General features: G+C 46.4%; 1 protein-coding gene and 1 long non-coding RNA gene across 2 annotated transcripts in view; both read left to right on the top strand.

The window, feature by feature from the left end:
• Positions 1-21,321, top strand: part of LOC306978672 — a 247,139-nt gene that overhangs the window by 219,061 nt on the left and 6,757 nt on the right. The gene's annotated exons all lie outside the window — the stretch shown is intronic.
• Positions 300-20,074, top strand: lrit1b (leucine-rich repeat, immunoglobulin-like and transmembrane domains 1b). The gene is made up of 4 exons (XM_079577171.1): positions 300-524; positions 3,236-3,696; positions 17,341-17,646; positions 19,001-20,074. Exons 1-4 carry the CDS (start codon positions 406-408, stop codon positions 20,026-20,028), a joined length of 1,914 nt encoding a protein of 637 aa, XP_079433297.1. The 5' UTR covers positions 300-405; the 3' UTR covers positions 20,029-20,074.

Raw genomic sequence — 21,321 nt, 5'->3', positions numbered from 1 at the left:
TCTCTCCCTCTCTCCCCTCTCTCTCTCTCTCTCCCTCTCTCTCGCCCTCCCTCTCTCTCCTCTCTCTCTCTCCCTCTCTCCCCTCTCTCTCTCTTCTCTCTCTCTCCCTCTCTCTCTCTCCCTCTCTCTCCCCCCTCTCTCTCTCTCTCTCTTTCTCTCACTCTCCCCCTCTCTCTCTCCCTCTCTCTCCCCCCTCTCTCTCTCTCTCTCTCTTTCTCTCACTCTCCCTCTCTCTCCTCCCTCTCTCTCTCTTGTCTAATCCTCCCCTGTCTGTTTTATCCGCTGCATATGGACTGGATTCTTCCCCACGGAAACATGTACGGGACGTCCCGCTAGAGCCTCCGCCGACGCTCCGCTCTTTTAGAGTAGTCTTAGAGCTTCTAGCCGCTTCCTAAAGTCCTAAAGATGCGTTTTATTTTGGTGATTTTTTGCTTAGCCGCTGCTTACAAGCCGCTTGTGGTTCACTCCTGCCCCATCCAGTGCAGCTGCTTCTTCCACAAACTGAGCGATGGATCCAAAGCGAGGTACGTTCATGAAAAATCTTTGCAAACTGTTTTGAGGATGTGTTTTGACTGGAAATAGTTCTTCTGAGTATAGCGCTCTGAGCCACTGCAGATACACATGGGATTAACTTGGGGTTAATCTTCTTTGCTTGTTACTGGACAATGCTTTTTTTTCTTCCTCTATTAAACGCCTTTGTTGGACAGTAGAGCAAAAATCAATATCTCGATATCTTTGGTAAAGCGATATATTTGCAAACCATCAGGAATATGTAAAAATGTGCTGCAAACGTCTAAAATTACTGAGATAGAAGATAAGTGTCCAGAACAGGCTACAAAAGGCCAGTACAAAAACATTTTCCCCCAATTTCCCCCCACATTTTCTCCCTGTTTCCCTACATTCCCCCCACTGTCCCTCCTATTCTTTATTTTTCAATTCCTCCCCACCTTTTTGCCCAATTTCTGCACCATTTTCTCCCAGTTTCCCTACATTACATTACGCCCATTTATTCCCCCCATTCTCTCCCCATTTTCTCAAAATTTCTTTTTCCAATTTTCCCCAATTTGTTCTCAATTTCTTCCCCACTCTTCCCCCTTTTCCTCCCCTAGTTTTCTTCAACTTTTTTTCCTTCCATTTCCCTCTACATTGTCTCCCTGTTTCCCTACATCCCCCATTGTCCCTCCTAGTTTTTATTTTTGAATTCCTCCCCATTGTTTTCCCCACCTTTTTGCCCAATTTCTGCCCCATTTTTTCCCCGTTTCCCTACATTACGCCCATTTATTCCCCCCCCATTTTCTCAAAATTTCTTTTTCCAATTTTCCCCAATTTTTTCTCAATTTCTTCCCCACTCTTCCCCCTTTCCTCCCCTAATCTTCAACTTTCCTTCCTTTTCCCTCTACATTTTCTCCCTGTTTCCCTACATCCCCCCATTTCCCTGCTATGTTTTATTTTTCAATACCCACATTTTTGCCCAATTTCTGCCCCAATTCTCTCCCATTTTCTCCCCGTTTCCCTACATGACCCCTATTTATTCCCCCCAAATTCCCCCCTATTTTCCCCCCCATTTTCTCTCATTTTTTGTTCCAATTTTCTCCTGATTTTTCCCCATTTCTTTCTCAATTTCTTCCCCACCCTTCCCCCTTTTTCTCCCCTAATTTTCTTTAGCTTTTCCCCCTCCATTTCCCCCAAGTTCTTCCCCAATTCCCCACACATTTTCTCCGTTTCCCTATATCCCCCCATTATTCTTGCTATTTTTTCTATTTTTCCCCCCCAATCCCCCCCTTTTTTTCCTTCAAATTTTTGCCCATTTTCTGCCCCAATCCTCTACCCCATTTTCTCCCCCGTTTCCCTACATTACCCCTATTTATTACCCCTAATTTTTCCCTCCCATTTCCCCCCTAAATCACTATCAAATTTGAATGCCATTTTAATACAAAAATATACTAAATGTTTGATGCTAAAAATGCAAAAAGTCATTGTCATTTTTTAAAGGTGCAATATGCAACTTTTTGTGGGAGAAAAAAAAGTTGATATTTGTGTGTATTTCACATTGTAGAGAGAAAACCTTCCAAACAATTGATCCTGGAGTATCCTATAAACAATGGTGATGGAAAGTAAAAAAGCCATGCTGACCGCTCCTGCAGCCGCTGGGCCACTACGAGGTCAAATACACAAAAATATCAACTTTATTTTCAACATAGAAAGTTACATAATGCAGCTTTAAGGCAAGGCAGGTTATTTATACCGTGCGTTTCATACACAAGGTGACTCAATGCGCCTTAACAAAGGAAAGTATGTGAAATTACAATCAATTGAGAAAAGGTCATGAATGCAGATGCAGAAGGTTTGGGGCGTGGCTAGGGAGGGTGTTTGTGTATGAGCCTCAGTCCGTATCTAGTTTAGCTCTGTGACTTGACCTTAAAGGGGCTCGATGCAAGTTGGCCATTTTATACTCACTACTGCCACCTCAGGTCATACGTGTAACTGCACCTTCTATATGAAGCTCGGGCATGACGGCACTTCGGACCCGAATTAAAAACCTTTTGGAGTGACAGTGCAGGATTTTAGAGGCAGTTGTATTAGGATATTGTTGGAACATGTAGAGGGAGGAAAATACATAATTTTGACATTTTTAAACTCTGTATAGTCCCTTTAAATGGGGAATGTTGACTTTATATTACTAGTTATATATATATAGTGTTTATAATTAATTAGCTTTTACTTGGTCTCAGATTTTGTTCAGTTCTACAGAGCAGGTTCTCTCCACAGATAATCCCCTTTCCTGCCAAAAAATAGCCCACCTTCTTTTTAAAGCAAGTAATTTGTTTACCTCAATACACACTAATGGAATCACGAAGAAGAAGCTAACAGGCTAACGGGCAAAGCTAACTGAGGGCTAGCACCACTTAAACAGTATTTACAGCCAAGTTTGAGTGAAAAAAATGGTGTAATTGGATGTACAATATCCCTCTGTCCCTTTGTCTTTTCTGTCAGCGTAGTATTTACGATCACAGAGAATTCATGAGTAAAAAAACGTAACATGCTTCGACACCTGCAGTTGCGCTTATGGCCTCTAGGGGCATGAGTTACCTTACCATGAGAGGCAAAACAGCGGCTTTGGACTGTATGTTTTGGATGTTTGATGGACTTTTCCAGTAATAATCGTCATTATTCCCAAAAAACCCTGGAAAGCCTGTCTTAATTGATGGTTTCACAAATATATTCTGTCTTGTAGGAGCGTCCTTTGCAACGATCCCGAAATCACCGCCATCCCGTCCAACTTCCCGACGGACACCTCCAAACTGCGGATCGAGAAGACGGCCATTTCCCGCATCCCCGCCGACAACTTCCACTACCTGAGCGGCCTGGAGTTCCTCTGGATGTCCTTCAACTCCATCTCGTCGCTGAACGCCGACAGCTTCCGGGGCCTGAGCAACCTGAACGAGCTGCGGCTGGACGGCAACGCGCTGGCGGCGTTCCCCTGGGAGTCGCTCAACAGCGCCCCCAACCTGCGGCTGCTGGACCTGCACAACAACAAGATCAGCTCCGTGCCGGCCGAAGCGGTGGCGTTCATCGAGAACATCACCTACCTGGACCTGTCGAGCAACGATCTGGGGACGGTGCCGGCGAACGTGCTGAACATGTGGCTGAGCGTCAAGCCGAGCGTCCAGGACACGGAGTCCAAGCTGATTCTGGGTGAGTTTGAAACGGGGGAGACTGTGGGGCAAGAGCTTTGTTTTGCAGAGGGTAAGGTTACCATTTAAACGATTCCGGGACTTTAATCCTTCATCAGTTTGCTCAACCATTTGGTATAGAGCATGTTTTATCGAATCCAGTGTCGTTCTTAATCTGCCTATCACTACCATTCGGTTCAAGTGTCTAATACTCCAAATATCCAGATTGGGGTTGGACCAGTTTAGACCAAGTTTGGACTGTTTTAGAGCAGGTTTGGACTGGTATAGACCTGTTTTGGGCTAGTTTTGGACCTGTTTGGACCGGATTAGACCTGGTTTGGGCTGGTTTAGACCTGTTTGGACCGGTTTATACCTGGTGTGGACCAGTTTCGACCTGTTTTGGACCAGTTTAGACCTGTTCTGGGCTTGTTTAGACCTGTTTGGACCGGTTTAGACCTGGTGTGGTCCAGTTTTGACCTGTTTTGGACCAGTTTAGACCTGTTTTGGGCTTGTTTAGACCTGTTTGGACCAGTTTAGACCTGGTGTGGACGAGTTTAGACCTGTTTTGGACCAGTTTAGACCTGTTTTGGGCTGGTTTAGACCTGTTTGGACCGGTTTAGACCTGATGTGGACCAGTTTAGACCTGTTTTGGACCAGTTTAGACCTGGTGTGGACCAGTTTAGACCCGTTTTGGACCGGTTTAGGGCTTGTTTAGACCTTTCCACCCGGAGCGCATGGCTACTTAATGTGCATCAACAAAAGGACGTACTTTCACTCCAACTACAGCTGATTCTAAAAGAGTTCTGACTCCACTCTTAAGGCGACATGGAAACACTGCAAAGGCTATTTTCTTGCATTATGGCCGTGCATCATGACCCACTGTGATAAATAGTGATTTAAAAGAGTGACTAACTGGACAAACAAGCCTTTGCTTTTTCTTCTCCGCTTTGTGGGAGTGTTCCTCAGGCTGGAGTTAAACTTTCTCTATACTGCTGCTTCGACTAGGTTTGAGACGTAATATGACTTTATTGGCGGAGGTAAAGGCCTCACTTGCGAGTTTGAAGAAGGTAAAAAACAAAATTTAAAACACTTTCGTTTACTTTTCTTGGAGATTTAAAAACAAACATGGACATAGAGTATATGCTATTTACAACCACTCCTGCAGTACAAAACGTTCCCCAATCTATAACGGGTAGTAAGTAATCAGGTCTTACAAGTGATCACATGATTGACTAGACTTTGACCATAGTCTTTTTTAAACACTGTAAAGGTGGAAGAATAGTGACTAGAAGACTATTCCAGCTTGTGCACCGTTTTACAGAAATGGTGTTTAGTCCAGTGCCGGTTCATCTGAATGGAACTTACAGTCCTCCCTTGTGGCTCATCTGGTTCTAAAATTATATTATTTTCATTGAATGAATGAGGCCAAACTATGGAGGGATTTGTGAACAAGACAAGCTCCCATTTTTCTTGCTCTGAACTCAAAGTCATGGGAAATGTCTATATATACACAACAGACCCATGTCTCACAAATATAGTTCACAATCTGTATAAATCTGGGTTTTGTTTGTTAAGATAATCCATCCCTCCTCACAGTATATCACACAGTTGGCTTAGGCTGTCTACAATAAAAATCCATCCATCCATCATATCCATCATATCCATCATATCCATCCATCCATCCATCCATCCATCCATCCATCCATCCATCCATCCATCCATCCATCCATCCATCCATCCATCCATCCATCCATCCATCCATCCATCCATCCATCCATCCATCCATCCATCCATCCATCCATCCATCCATCCATCCATCCATTTTCTTGACCATCATTTGCCTCACACAGTGCAACATATCTCCAAAGGAATATTGATCTGGATGTGGTTTTGAGGCATCAGCGAGTTTGACCATAGCGTAGTCAGTCTTTTTGATCCACTTTGTGACTTTTATCTGGGATACATCCCATAAGAATCCCTCTGCTTCCTCGACCGGGAACATAAGTTCACACTGCTGCTCCTAATTAAAAAAGTTTAATTAAATCTTCCTCAGAGAATATGGGGCTTAATTCTTGCCAATTAAAGACCGTTAAGTCCAAACTTTTCAAAGTCCAGAGTCCATTAGCGGCTGCTCAATGTATTTTTCCTATAGCCGTTAGCATTAGCCATCAAACATAGCAAATTATGAATGATCCAACTGTTAGGACTGGTTTAGACCTGTTTTGAACCAGTTTAGACCTGGTTTGGACTGGATTGGACCTGTTATGGACCGGTTTAGACCTGGTTTGGACTGCTTCATGCTGCTTTTGACAGGTTTTGCCTTGTGTAGACCTGGTTTTTACTGGTTTTGGGGAAGTTTGGATGGGTTTTATGCTGGTTTAGATCAGGTTAGGACTGGTTTAGAGCAGATAACATAAGTTCACACTGCTGCTCCAAATTTAAAAAAGCTTAATTAAATCTTCCTCAGAGAATATGGGGCTGATTCTTGCCAATTAAAAACCGTTGAGTCCAAACTTTTCAGAGTCCAGGGTCCATTAGCGCCTGCTCAATGTATTTTTCCTATAGCCGTTAGCATTAGCCATCAAACATCGCAAATTATGAACGATCCAGATGTTTTCAGCTGTTGTCAACCCATTGATCACATTTACTATTAGTCAAAGCCTTGTTAGAAAACCTTGATGAATGTACAGACCTTTGTAGATTTTACTTTAGATACAAATCAGTGTCTCAAAGAGTCTGAGCTAAATGCTAACTCAAATGCTAGCTCAAATTCAGTTAAGTTTCTGCTTTTTGTGAAGTCGGATACACAACCAATGACCACTAAATATCATGTTATAAACGTCAATGATTATGATTTATAAAAATAGTTATTAAAATGATAATAAAGACAAACATTGTGCGCATTTAGCGATGAGCACGAATAGCCTTGTTGCAATAAAGCTCCTCTAAAGAAGCACAATCTTGCCCGAGTAAATGTGTCCTAAAGCCCTGGTAAATAAAGACGGTGTTCTCGCGGTTAAGCCGTCGCCGCTGTCGCACTCTCTCCCTTTAAGGAAAGGTGGAACGGAGATTAGTCTAAATATACAGTGTGTCAGCAGCGTCAGTGCTTCTCAGAAAAAGACTGAATAGTGACGCGTTGTCTTTGAATAACCAGCTCTCGACGTCCACAAGGGAAGACCTCTGGCTCGCGATGGGATCAGAAAGTAAAGCAGTGAGGTAAAAAAAGGTCAACTGTCACATTGGATCAGTGCTTTCTTTACCTGAGCAGTGTGTTTTTGTTTAGAACTCCATTATATTTCCATAAATGGCTCACAACAAGGAAGAGGTTTTGTCCCCGTTGTGTTGTTGCAGTACAGGCAGTGGATTCTGGTGCAATTTTTGTGTTTTTGAAGCTGCAATGTTATGTAGCAGCCGAGGCTTAACTTAAATCAAAAGTGTATCTACTTTAAGAATTACCAACAACGCCACCTTGGATTCTGGGCCCAAGGAACCACAATTATTTGTTTACAAGGTCACAGGTTCGAGAGGAGCGTGAAAATGGACAGACAGCAAAAGTTATTATACAAAATACTTTATTTTAGTTTTATAGAAAAAGCATTTTTTTGTTAAATTTGTAAGTCTATTTTAAAAGCATTGAACACACACAACCGCATTCACACTCATTCGTATCCACATCCACTCAACAATTAATAAAATAAAACAAAATCCACTAATCCTATTGCAGTGTGGCGCTCAGGGCCAAGCTCCACAACTTGGAGACTAGGATAGGAACGAAGTCTTACAGCAGCCGTTGCGTATTAGGGCCACGCAGATGGCGATAGCCTTGTTACCTTGTTTGTGGAGGAGTAGTTCGTGAGACCAGCGGGGAGCGCACTCAGGTGCGGGAGCCCTCGCGCCCTGGTCAATTGAGTTCAGTTCAGTTCGTACGCAGCTTTAACTTTGTGCGCCGGGTGGGCGCTTACTTTAACCAAGCGACCAGCAGTTCGAAGCGATCACGACCATATGGCAAAAGAAAGGGAGGTAGGAACAGGATCCTATGAAAATATGACTTGTTTTAGAAGGAGAAGCACGCATACATTTGTTTCCTGGAAGCACTGTGAAAACATACCGTCAATTGAAGCACTCCGCACACGATTCGCCCGGTCCTCTCTCAATACGACCGCGTTGCACCGCATACGCACGGCGAGGAAAAAGCCCCAACGCCACAGCCCACGGGGACGGCAGGTAGAGCACGCGCACGGCAGAGGCGTGAGCTCGAGAAACGCCAACATGCTACAAACAGCACGGTTTTAGGACAGATCGAACTAGATTTAATGAATGAAAACCACACGAAAACTTACCAAAGACGCATACGGCGAAAGCGTAGTTCAGTTGCGCGGCCTTACGCCTTGTACAACTGAATCGTGTGTTTGGCACGAGACGCCGGCCAAACGCAGCAGCTCCGTCCCCAGGCTAAGCTATGCGACGTCAGAGGCGAAAGGGAGGGCAGAAGGTGCGTTGCGCCCCTAATATAGCGTCGGGTGTAGCGGTGATTGGTTTGCCAGCGGAAGTGCGTACTACCACATTCCACCCCTTCTCCCTGGATCGTCGCCCCGACGATCGACCTTACCAAACGACTAATGCGGGCTCCTTGCTCGAACAAAAGACACTGCACTAGACATAGGATGGGCAGATCGCGGCAAATTATGTGGGTTTGGATGGCGACCGGCCGTGGGACGTGTGGACCTACGCACTCCTGTGTTGTCAACGGGAAGAATGAAAGGAGGATCAAGAGGGCCCTGCACTGACGGGCCAGCCACGGGCTCGTCTGAAACAACTGAAGGTAACTGGACAGGAGGAGCCTGTGTCGCAACTATTTGAACTGGAAGTGATTGTGGTGCAGCTTGAGCTGGCACAGAAAGCAACAAGTCTCCATCACAAGACAACTCATCCGACGGACGTCGCGGTACCATCGCTGGTACATCGCAAGGAGCCAACTGTAAAGGATCCGCCCCATGTAGCGGCTTCACTACTGAGCGATGAACTCGTTTCACCAATGTTTGATTCTTCACCGGAGCAATTGTATAAACAGCTCCACCCTGAGAGGGTGCCTGCAAGACAACATAAGGTTCGGACCGCCACATATCACGAGTCTTACACCGACCCCGGACACCTAAATTTCTCAACAACACGAGCTGGCCTTCTCCTAAGGGTGCATCTCGCACACGCTGGTCATGTTGCACCTTCCTGCGATCCGCAGCTCCCTTTGAGCGTACCCTAGCCCTCTCAAATGCTAGTTGCAACCGGGTCTGATGTTCGACAATCCACTCGTGTGGTTCTCCGCCCACAGGATCTTCAACTCTTCCCAACAAAAAGTCTACAGGGAGCCTTGGCTCTTGGCCGAACAACAAAAAGAATGGAGATTCGCCGGTAGACTGGTGAGGAGTTGTGTTGTATGCGTACAATAGCTGAGGTAAGCTGGAGCACCAATCGCGCTTCCTAGATTCGGGCAGTGTACGAAGCAGGTTGTGCAGTGTTCTATTGAACCTTTCACACTGGCCATTCCCCATAGGATGGTAGGGAGTGGTTCGCGATTTAGCAACCCCATAGAAACCGCAAAGCTGTTGAATCAAACTACTCTCAAAACAACGTCCCTGATCTGAATGGATCCGAATGGGGACCCCGAATTTTGAGAACCATTCTGTAACTAAAACATGAGCCACAGTGGTGGCGCGCTGGTCACGAGTCGGGACAGCTAGTGTGTATTTGCTGAAAACATCAGTGATGACTAATACATTTTCAATTCCGTTTCGGGACGGTTCCAACAGGGTAAAGTCAAGTGCTATAATTTCGTTGGGCCTCGACGCCAAGAGATGACCCATGGGGGCGCGCGCCGGAGGGCGAGAATCTTTCGCAACCTGACACCTTTCACATTCACGACACCACAGTGCCACATCCCTGGCCATCCCTGGCCAGTAACAACGAGGTCTGAGAAGGGCCAAGGTTCGCTCAACGCCTTGATGGCCGTGCTCCTGGTGGACCTGATTTAAAACATCCTTAATTAGGGAGTTTGGCAGGAGCAGTTGTAACACCCTTTCGCCACCATCAGGGCGGAGCACCTGCCTGTAAAACAGCCCATCCTTCTCGACCAAACGATCCCACAGACGGAGTAACCCCTGGGCGGGCAGAGACATTTGCTGTCGCTCTGCATAACTAGGATGTCTCCTCTGCTTCCAAAAGGACACCACTTCCTGAATAACCAGGTCACTCTCCTGGAGAGCACGAACGTCGGATGGTGGGTGTCCAGGAAAGGCTGCCACTACTGCCTGGACTACCTCCACCTGCGGCTGGCACACAGCTTCCCGGAGAGACGGTGGCATCAAAGTCCCTGGTACAAGAGCTGCCAGTTGGTCTACACTAGGGCCATGCTGGCGCGACAATGCATCGGCATTGCGGTTGCTCTTCCCTGACCTATACCGCAATTCGAAATCGAAAGAGGCCAGTTGGGCTGCCCAACGTTGTTCAACGGCGCCTAATTTTGCTGTATTGAGGTGGCTCAACGGGTTGTTATCGGTAAAGACGACGCATTGATGACCTAACAGGTATTCTCGAAACTTTTCGGTCAAGGCCCATTTTAGAGCCAGTAGCTCCAGCTTCATGGAGCTGTAGTTGGACATATTTCTCTCAGTGGGCCGCAAGCCTCGACTAGCATACGCTATAGGCCGCACTTTCCCGCCCTGCTCTTGTGAGAGCACTGCGCCTAAGCCACTATGACTAGCGTCGACCTCAAGCACGAACGGCAACGAAAAATCGGCATAAGCGAGCACCGGTGCGGCGCAGAGCTTTGCTTTCAGAGCGCTGAAACTCGCCTGACACTCCTCATCCCAAAACTCTGTCCCCCATTTAGCAGCTTTCCTCTTTGCCTGACCGGACAACTCCGCGACCCGTCGATGTAATGGTGCAGCTAATTTGGCAAAACCCTCCACAAATCTGCGATAATAGCTCGCAAATCCTAAGAAAGAGCGGAGCTCCGAGACTGTGGTGGGGACCTGCCAATCGGCTACCGCCGCGATCTTATCTGGATCAGTAGACACGCCCTGATCGGAAATAACGTGACCTAGATAGCGAACCTCCCGCCTGAAAAAGCTGCACTTCGAGAGCTTGGCCTTCAAGTTTTCCTGTTGCAAACGCCCCAGCACCCCCTCCAGCCGCTGCAGATGCTGCTGAACACTAGATGAAAAGACCACGATATCATCCAGGTACAGCAACAATGACTGTCCCTGCTGAGCCCCAAAAATCCTCTGCATAAGCCTTTGGAAGGTGCTGGGCGCGTTGCACAGACCGAAGGGCATCCGGTTCCACTCAAAAAGACCGAACGGAGTGCAGAATGCCGTCTTCGGCCGGTCGGCTTCAGTAACCGGCACCTGGTTATAACCACTCGCCAGGTCCATGGTGGAGAACCAGCAGGCACCAGTGAGGCTGTCTAGGGTTTCCTCAATCCTGGGGAGCGGAAAAGCGTCCTTACGGGTTTTAAGGTTTAACTGCCGGTAGTCCACGCAGAGCCGGAGACTACCATCCTTTTTCCGAACTAACACAATCGGCGACGCATAGGGGCTCGAGCTCTCGCGAATGATCCGGGCCTCTAACAGATTGTTTATGTGTTCCTTCACCAGTTCGTATTCGGACGGCGGGATTCGTCTATGTCGTTGACGTACAGGGGCCTCGTCTAACAAAGGGATGTCATGCGAAATCAAAGTGGTGCAACCTAAATCCTGATCTGACGCTGCAAAGACAGACTCATACTGCCGGAGAAGGGTCCTAGCTGCAGCTTGCTCCTCCTGAGGCAAGCTTGACAAATCGACAGCATCAACTTGATCTGCCACGGTGGACGCGGTTTGAGATGCTACATGTGCAGAAAAAGGTGGAACCTCGTCCACTCCTGCTGGCATGCTGATCACGTTGACATGGTCAAGAGTGCCCATTACAGTATGGGGATGGAGCAACAACTCTGTAGTCCCTACATTAACGACAGGAATATAGGCTGTTCCACGCACAACATGAACCAAGGCTGGTGATGCTAGCAACCCAGCTGGCAAGCCGAATTCAGGAGGCTCAAACAACACCGGAGAGTTCGAAAACTGTTCAGAACAGGTGGCCGTTATGATCTTCATGGAGCCACCAGGAATGCGACAGGCTCGCTTTCCGCGCACCCTCACCTTACCCGGATGGACTAATGGAGCCTGCAGGCTAGCTGTGTGGCACTTTTGCATGGCGTCCATAAGAAAAGTAGGACAGGAATCTGGAGTCATCTGAAAGAGTGAGGGGCCATACTCGCCAAACAGCTCTTGATAACACTTTCGAATTATATTCATTCCTAGAACACCGGGTGCCTGTGTAGATGTACTTCCAGGGGGGTCCCGCACAACCAGAACACCACAGTGAGGCATCTGTTTACCACATAGAACAACATCAAGCTCTAAGTAACCAATGTAGGGGATGGATAAGCCGTTAGCAGCCTTAAGCTTAAGCCAGTGGCAGGCCTTAAGTCGGTCTTCTCCCAGAGGTGCGAAGTGTTCCATAAAGCAGCGTTCCGTGATGGTCGACACCATCGATCCTGTGTCCACCAGACATGGCACCGAAACACCACTCATACAAACCTTGATATGTGGACAGGAGGAAATGAGCTTCGGCGCGTCTTCCAAACCATTCGAAACATTGTCCGAGCCAGTGAGTGCCCCACCCGAGCCGTGGCCCTGCAACCCGGTGGGCACTAGTTTTCCGGATGTGACCGAGATTGCCCCTGCATCGGCAGCTGCGAACGATGAGGGTCACGTTGTCTGTCACAGTCCCGGGAAATGTGTCCAGGCTGTTGACATCGCCTACAGATAATAGGGCCAAAGCGCGGGGAGCGGTTACGCTGACGAGGATTGTGAGATTCCTCCAAGCGGGCAATGCTTTGTGTCAGACGATCAAGTTGCTCTTGTTGTCGCCGCAACATTTCCTTCATTTCGTTTACCTCGGCCCCCGGAGGAGCAGTAGTGGTACGCTGGTAACCACCCTGAACGGCGTACTGGATACCAAAGGCGGAGGGGACAGAATTACTGCGGGCACGCACCCCCGCTGGCAACCCCTCACGCTCCCACCTTAGTGCTTCACCTCTGACGTCGAGCAAAGTGGCGGCGGGAGTATTACGGACATATTGCTTTAGCTCGCGACGGAGAGCGCCATCTAAGACTTGTTCGACGAATTGATCGCGAAGCAATGTTTCCGCGTTGGTCATGTTATTGGGAGCGCGCTGTTTTACCCTCTCCATTAAAGCCATAAGCGCAAGGGAATACTCTAGCAAACTTTCGCCCTCTTGCTGCCGTCGGGAGAAAAACGCCTCCTGCAGTGAAACATAAGACTCAACGCATCCATAAAGGTCCTGCAAAATGGAAATTATCCGATTGGGATCCGATCGCTCCGCACTTGAACGATACTTAATTTCTTCTCTAGCCTCCCCTTCCAAATGGTCATATAAAAAGAACGCCTGATCTGCGGCAGATAAGTGCCTAGCACGTATACACGCCTGAGCTTCTTCTAGCCACTCACCTAGACTAGTACCAGACCTACCTTTGAACATTGGACATTTTCTGTCCCGCGGCACAAAAACTAGTCGATCCGTATTAATTGGGTTAGATGTAGAAGCAGCGATTGACGACGCACCTGATGTTGAGGCTGTATCACCAACAGTAGTCGGCACAGGTTGTGTACGTTCGTTACGCAATTGCTCATTGTCAGCCCTCAACTGAGCTAACTGTTCACGCAACTCCTGTAAAGCTTCCTCCATAATTTAGATGAAAGGGCAAAACAAACTGCTGTAATCCTGTTCACTATACAAAAAATGTATCAGAATGTTGACACGGACCAGCTAATCCCGGTAGCCGCGACAGTAGTAACCTAAAGGTGTTAACAAAGCAAAAAAAAACCTATATGCAAGCAATAGTTTACACACAAAAAGAAACACAGCAAAACTAAAACATGCAAATAATCAAATGAAAAACCACAAAACATGCACAAAAATAATGCTTTAACTCAAGCAGTAAACAAAAATGCTTAGCACAGGAATTAATTACTTTTGTATAGACCTCCTACTGGCTACAACTATCTAGTACCAAGTATTAGCAAAATCCTAAATACCCTGATTAAACCCACCAAAAGAAACGTTTTGCCTTTGTCCACTTTCAGTCCATCCTGCCTGCAGCGCCAAGAATGTAGCAGCCGAGGCTTAACTTAAATCAAAAGTGTATCTACTTTAAGAATTACCAACAACGCCACCTTGGATTCTGGGCCCAAGGAACCACAATTATTTGTTTACAAGGTCACAGGTTCGAGAGGAGCGTGAAAATGGACAGACAGCAAAAGTTATTATACAAAATACTTTATTTTAGTTTTATAGAAAAAGCATTTTTTTGTTAAATTTGTAAGTCTATTTTAAAAGCATTGAACACACACAACCGCATTCACACTCATTCGTATCCACATCCACTCAACAATTAATAAAATAAAACAAAATCCACTAATCCTATTGCAGTGTGGCGCTCAGGGCCAAGCTCCACAACTTGGAGACTAGGATAGGAACGAAGTCTTACAGCAGCCGTTGCGTATTAGGGCCACGCAGATGGCGATAGCCTTGTTACCTTGTTTGTGGAGGAGTAGTTCGTGAGACCAGCGGGGAGCGCACTCAGGTGCGGGAGCCCTCGCGCCCTGGTCAATTGAGTTCAGTTCAGTTCGTACGCAGCTTTAACTTTGTGCGCCGGGTGGGCGCTTACTTTAACCAAGCGACCAGCAGTTCGAAGCGATCACGACCATATGGCAAAAGAAAGGGAGGTAGGAACAGGATCCTATGAAAATATGACTTGTTTTAGAAGGAGAAGCACGCATACATTTGTTTCCTGGAAGCACTGTGAAAACATACCGTCAATTGAAGCACTCCGCACACGATTCGCCCGGTCCTCTCTCAATACGACCGCGTTGCACCGCATACACACGGCGAGGAAAAAGCCCCAACGCCACAGCCCACGGGGACGGCAGGTAGAGCACGCGCACGGCAGAGGCGTGAGCTCGAGAAACGCCAACATGCTACAAACAGCACGGTTTTAGGACAGATCGAACTAGATTTAATGAATGAAAACCACACGAAAACTTACCAAAGACGCATATGGCGAAAGCGTAGTTCAGTTGCGCGGCCTTACGCCTTGTACAACTGAATCGTGTGTTTGGCACGAGACGCCGGCCAAACGCAGCAGCTCCGTCCCCAGGCTAAGCTATGCGACGTCAGAGGCGAAAGGGAGGGCAGAAGGTGCGTTGCGCCCCTAATATAGCGTCGGGTGTAGCGGTGATTGGTTTGCCAGCGGAAGTGCGTACTACCACAGTTATTTTTCCCAACACTTATTTGTACTTTCTTTGAATACTTACAAATGTATGTAAAGAAAGAGCAGAGTGTTTAGGTTTCTCAGTAAAGGGAAAGTTCAGAGCAATTCACCGTGGATAAGAGTTTTCTTCAAAGTAGTACAAATTGACTTCAGGGCTGTGGCATTGATAATAAATCTACACACTGCCACCTGGTGTTTGCTAGTGTGCATTTTAAGGCTTAAAATGGGACAAATTCTGAACTTTTGTCGAAGGAGTAAAAGTGATAAATTCTCGACAAATAATAGCTACTACTCAAGTAAAGAGCAGATTCCCCAAAAAACAACTTAACCCTCTCCATTAGCTTGATGAAGAATCCAATTTCCGTGAAGTGAATGGCTTGAATTAGACTCAAATAAGTAGGGCTGGGTGCTGTTAAAAGATACCACTGGTAGAGAGTTAGTGGTATCGAAAAACAATATTTGTCTTCAGATACCAATGCCTAAAGGAAGTGACTTGGTTGTTTCAGCTAAAACAAATGATAGACAAAGTTTTTTATGGACTAAATTGACATTATTGTTCCGTAGAGCTGTCACGATAAATACTGTATCGACTTATCGTTCAATCAAAAACAGATAAACGATACATTTTGGGCTCGATATTTATCGTCTGTACATATATTAGCATGTCCCCCCATTCTTCCTTTGCAAAACTTTGATTTTTCACTGAAGCAACTATATTTCAAGTTTATCGCGGGTTGTTTGGTATTTTAGGACATGATTATGGACTTTTACAACTAAGGTTTACTGTCATTTTCATGCCTGAGAGTCAATATTATCGTTTATCGCGATACTTTCCTGCCTCAATATATCGAACTTAAAATTTATCATCATGACAGGCCTATTGTTCTGTTTTCTGAGTCTAGATGACAAATATTTTACTAAAGGTAATAAAAAAAAAACATTCAGATATTGTGAACCAAGCAGTTTAAAAGTAATGACTTACAAAAATATGTCACTTTTTTCAGTGACTAAGGAACATAAATTACTAGATGCAAGTTTGCCATTTTATGCTCACTACTGCCACCCCAGGTCATGCGTGTAACTGCAGCTTCTATATTAAGCTCGTGGTGAACAGGTCTGAGCTCATTCTACACATTAGGACATGGCTGGAACATGTAGGGGGAGGAAAATACTTAACATTTTTAAACTCTCTATAGTCCCTTTAAAACAAATACTGTCATACTGTATTTGTGATTACAATGTAAGTAACTCAACTGCATTTAAATGATTTGTATTGATGTATGAAGGAAAAATCAAGTTGGAGGTTGGTGAAGTTGTGTGAAGCTAATGTTAAAGGAAGTCTTTCACTGCACTTTTGCTTTGTCGCATTATCACTATTTTCAGTTTATATTTTGCCAAAAGAAGTAACTCAGCTACATTTCTGAAACAACAAAATGTAAAACAAACATATTACAGTTTTAAAGCCGTACTAAGTAACGTGTTTACCTTAATAAATCCTTCCCGTAGTCCCTGTGGGGGTGATACAAGTGTTAATGGGATGATTGGAGGGTCTTTCATCTCCCCCTGGTCAACTTGTCTGCCACCGGACCGGAGCCACCAATACACACTAATAGAATCACGAAGAAGAAGGTAGCAGGCTAACGGGCAAAGCTAACTGCGGGCTAGCGTCCCTTTAAACAGTATTTACAGCCAAGTTTGAGTGAAATTTCCATTGTATAATTGGATGTACAATATCCCTCCCTCCCTTTGTCTTTTCTGTCAGCGTAGTATTTACTCTCCAAGACAATTAATAAGTAAAAAAAAATCGTAACTTGCTACGACACCTGCAGTTGCGCTCATGGCCTCTAGGGGCAAGAGTTACTTAGTACTGCTTTAAAGCTGTAACTACTAATATATCACAATTTTAAGTAACTTGCCCAACACTGGAACCAAATATCGTCAAAGTACTGGTATCGAAAAACACTACTGACATAACTGAGCAAACACAAGAAAACAGCACAAGCCGAGCAGGAGGTACAAAAAATGACTTTTCCAGCCTCTTTCTAGTAGTGAAAGAGAAAAAAATATATATAAAATTATACATATTTGTAGAAACAACACTGTGCATCTAATTATAATGCATTTTCATGAACTTTTGGGCAAGTTTGTGAGGTCAAGGTCTGGGAAGATATCTTTAATCAATACACAGATAGAAGAATGAGCCAGTAAGTGTCCCCTGAGCCAAATACTAAATCATTTTCCATTAAATGAATCTTCTTCGTGTTGTTTCTCAGGTCTCCATGACAACCCGTGGACCTGCGACTGCCGCCTGTTCGAGCTGGTCCAGTTCCAGAAGTCGCCGTCCTCGTCGGTGGCGCTGATCGACACGCGTCTGAAGTGCAGCTCCCCCGACAGCCTGGCGGGGGTGCTGTTCTCGGAGGCGGAGCTGCAGAGGTGTCAGGCGCCCAAAGTCCACACCGCCGTGGCCCGGGTCCGCAGCTCCCTGGGCAACAACGTGCTGCTGCGCTGCGGGACCATCGGCGTGCCCATCCCCGAGCTGTCCTGGAGCCGCGCCGACGGGAAGAAGGTCAACGGCACCAGTGAGTTTCAATTGTGCTTGTGCAAAAAAAAATGATGAAAAATCTGGAATAACTGATCTGTAGCTAATCAGTTTAAATGATTGAGGTCTTTCTTTTAGATGTGTTTTTCTTTTGTTTTGTTTGTTGTCCCAGTCTTGTCTAGGGCAGTGGTTCCCAAAGTGGGGATTGGGACTCAATGGGGGGGGGGGGTTGCGGGACACAGTTTAGGAGGGGTCGCAAGATGATTTTCAGACAATGCTTTATACATTTTTGACATTGAGGTCCCGAGTTGTTGATTGTGTGATTTTGGGGGTCGCGGCCTGAAAAGTCCCCCGGCTCAGGGCAGGGGTTCCCGACTTTTTTGATGGGACTCCAAAAATTCACAAGATATTGTGTCTTATGCTACTCTAGGACAAATCAAGCTGTATTTAAATGCATTTAAAGGGACTCTACGGAGTTTAAAAATGTTAAAATGAAGTATTTTCCTACATGTTCTAATCATGTCCTAATATGTAGAATGAGCTCAGACCTGTTCACCACAACTGCCTCTAAAATCCTGCACTGTCACTCAAAAAGTTGTTGCTTCGGGTCTGAAGTGCCGTCATGCACGAGCTTAATATAGAAGCTGCAGTTACGCGTAAGACCTGAGGTGGCAGTATTGAGCATAAAATGGCCAACTTGCTTCTAGCCCCTTTAAACAGTTTTAAAAACAGTAGCATTTTAATTTTTATTTCATCTTGTAATCATCTGGGGACTCCCATACAAGGCCTCTCGACCCCCTGAGGGGTCCCGACCCCCACTTTGAGAACCAGAAGAATCAGCACTGGTGGTTCTTGATTTCATTACTAGCGTAAACTGACAGGATTCATGGGGCTCACATTGTGAAAGGAGGAGAATGAGATGGATTGGCCACAGAGTCCAGATCTTAACCCCATTCAGAATCTTTGGGATGTGCTGGAGAAGGCTTTGCACAGTGGTCACGCTCTCCCCCCATCAATATACAAGATCTTGGCGAAAAACACTGGATCTTTTGACATTGCAGATGCTTATTGGAACAACACTACAGCTGTAATCAAATGTAAAGGTGCAAGTTTGCCATTCTCTGCTCACTACTGCCACTCCAGGTCATACGTGTAACTGCACCTTCTATATTAAACTCTTGCATGACGGCATTTCGGACCCAAAGTAACTCCTTTGTGAGCGACAGTGCAGGATTTTAGAGGCAGTTGTGGTGAACTGCCTCTAAATATATAGCATGGACACTTTTAGGTCCATGCTACTATATTTACTATATTTCCAGTCGAATACCAGGCAGCTGTGTTACTAACAGTTGTATGAGATTAATTCTGAACCTTTTCCTGTGTTTCTGTTCCAGTCCAACAGGAGATCTCCAAAGAAGGCATCATCTGGTCCATCCTGAGCGTCCCGGCCGTCTCCTACAGGGACTCGGGGAAGTACGTCTGCAAAGCCACGAACTTCGTGGGCACCGCGGACGCCCTCATCTCGCTGGTCATCACCGACTCGCTCCGCTCCGACGAGGCGGGCGGAGGAGCGTCCAAGCGCAACCGCGGGGGACGCAAGAACGGCATGGGCCGGGCCGCCTACCAGGAGAAACTCATCGCCAGATACGTCCCGCCCCCGACCTCCGCGCCCAACCAACCCATCATCGAACCGCTCAACAAGAAGGCGGTCACCGGGAAGTACGAGATCGAAAGCTACAGCGTTTCCGACGATTCCAAAAACACTCCAGCGGAAAAGGAGGTCCTGACCAACGACGTCGCCAACGCTTCCTCCTTACAGGCTCCGGAAAAACGCGTGGTTCGATCCGTCAAAGTCATCGGCGACACCGACCACACCGTTTCCCTAAACTGGCGAGCGCCGACCGCGACCAACACGACGGAGTTCAGCGTCCTGTACGCCGTGTTCGGGGAGCGGGACATGCGGAGGATCAACGTGGGCGCGGGGAAGAACCGCATCACCATCGACGGGCTGGTGCCGAAAACCAAATACATCGCCTGCGTGTGCGTGAAGGGGCTGATCCCGAAGAAGGAGCAGTGCGTGATCTTCTCCACGGACGAGGCGGCGAGCGCCAGCGGGACGCAGAAGCTCATCAACGTGGTGGTGATCACCGTGGCCTGCGTGATCGCCGTGCCGCTGACGCTCATCGTCTGCTGCGGCGCCATCAAGAAGCGGTGCCAGAAGCTGCTGGGGAGGGAGTCCAAGGACATCCAGGACTCGTACGTGACTTTCGAGACGCTGGGGCCGGCGGGGAAGGGGAAAGGAGGGGAGGGGGACTTTCTGACGCGCCTGGACGAGTCCAATCGGTTGCTTTCGGCGCGATCGAGCGTGGATTCGGAGGCGACGGCCCGGACCGAGGCGCTGCCCAATGAGTACTTCTGCTGAGGGCTCTGACGGCAAAGAGGGCACGGACATGGAAAAGCGACGCACATTTATTATTGTTTTGTAAAAGACTCTGAAGAGCGAGACATGGATTTTAAAATCTAACACACGTTGTGACAAATGAGGGCTAAACACTTTAAGGCGAACACTGCAGGGGAATACATGCCTTTCAGTCATGTGATTTTTGTTGTTATGGCGGCCATTTTGAATACAAAAGTAGAATTATGCAGTATTACAGCATGTAACAATATCTCTACTCAGGATACAAATGAAAGACAACATTGCTCAAGAAGATAATAGTAAAACACGGCCCCAGAGACGCACGTTTAAGTGAAGAAACCAGTGCTCAAGACGTTAGCATGCTACTGGTTAGCATTTAGTGGAAGAAGAAGATCTTTATTTATATAGCGCCTTTCACAGGCTTTACATGAGACAATTGTACATTCACTCCATACTCGGTGGTGGTAAACTACGTTTGTAGCTTCAGTTTCCCCTTGGGGAGACTGACAGAAGCGCTGTCACGACTGCGCCAACGGTCCCTCTGACCACCACCATGCATTCACTCACACACATCAATCATCCTGGCCTATTGTACATGTTTTTAGTGGTAGGGAAACCGGAGGAAACCTACGCAGACATGGGGAGAACATGCAAACTCCACAGAGAAAGGGCCCGTCCAGGTGGGAATCGAACCTTGGATTTTCTAGCTGTGAAGCAAAAGCGCTAACTGCTGAGCTAGTAGTAGTTTATTTTCTTCGGTCATTATAAACATTTAGATCACAAGTCACATGTTTTTCAAAGATCTTATACATTATACAATAAGAAAAACGTGTACATTAACACTTTAAGTGCTAAATGATGCCTGACTTCAACACGATGAGCCCTGAACCACACAAAACATCTAGCCTTGGATACAACATGTGACAGAGGTCAGACCTGAGCTGTTACTGTAGTATTTCCTCATTGTCATAGATGTGAGCCACACATGTGTTTATCGTGTTGAAGCCATTGGCAGCTGATTGACAGTTGCTAACCGGTAGCATGCTAACGTCTTGAGCTGCTTAAACACTGACTCACTGGTTTCTTCAGATAAACGTTTGTGTTTTTACTGTTGTCTTCTTGAGCAACTGTACATACAAATGCCACTGTCAATCAGATGAGTAGATATTGTTACATGCTGTAGTACTGCATAATTCTACTTCAGTATTCAAAATGGCCGCCGAAACTATGTGTGATGTCATTGGAAACACATGTATGGGTGGAAAAAACAGAATTTCAGACATAGTAATTTCAGAA

The sequence above is a fragment of the Gobius niger genome, assembly GCF_951799975.1.
Source record: "Gobius niger genome assembly, chromosome: 19".
In the NCBI taxonomy this organism is placed as follows: domain Eukaryota; kingdom Metazoa; phylum Chordata; class Actinopteri; order Gobiiformes; family Gobiidae; genus Gobius; species Gobius niger.
This window is presented reverse-complemented; position numbering and strand designations above follow the sequence as displayed.

Coding starts and splice junctions, on each gene's coding strand:
- lrit1b (XM_079577171.1), top strand. CDS start 406: ATGCGTTTTATTTTGGTGATTTTTTGCTTAGCCGCTGCTTACAAGCCG. Junction 3,697..17,340: donor GGAGTCCAAGCTGATTCTGG/GTGAGTTTGAAA, acceptor GTTGTTTCTCAG/GTCTCCATGACAACCCGTGG. Junction 17,647..19,000: donor GAAGAAGGTCAACGGCACCA/GTGAGTTTCAAT, acceptor TTTCTGTTCCAG/TCCAACAGGAGATCTCCAAA.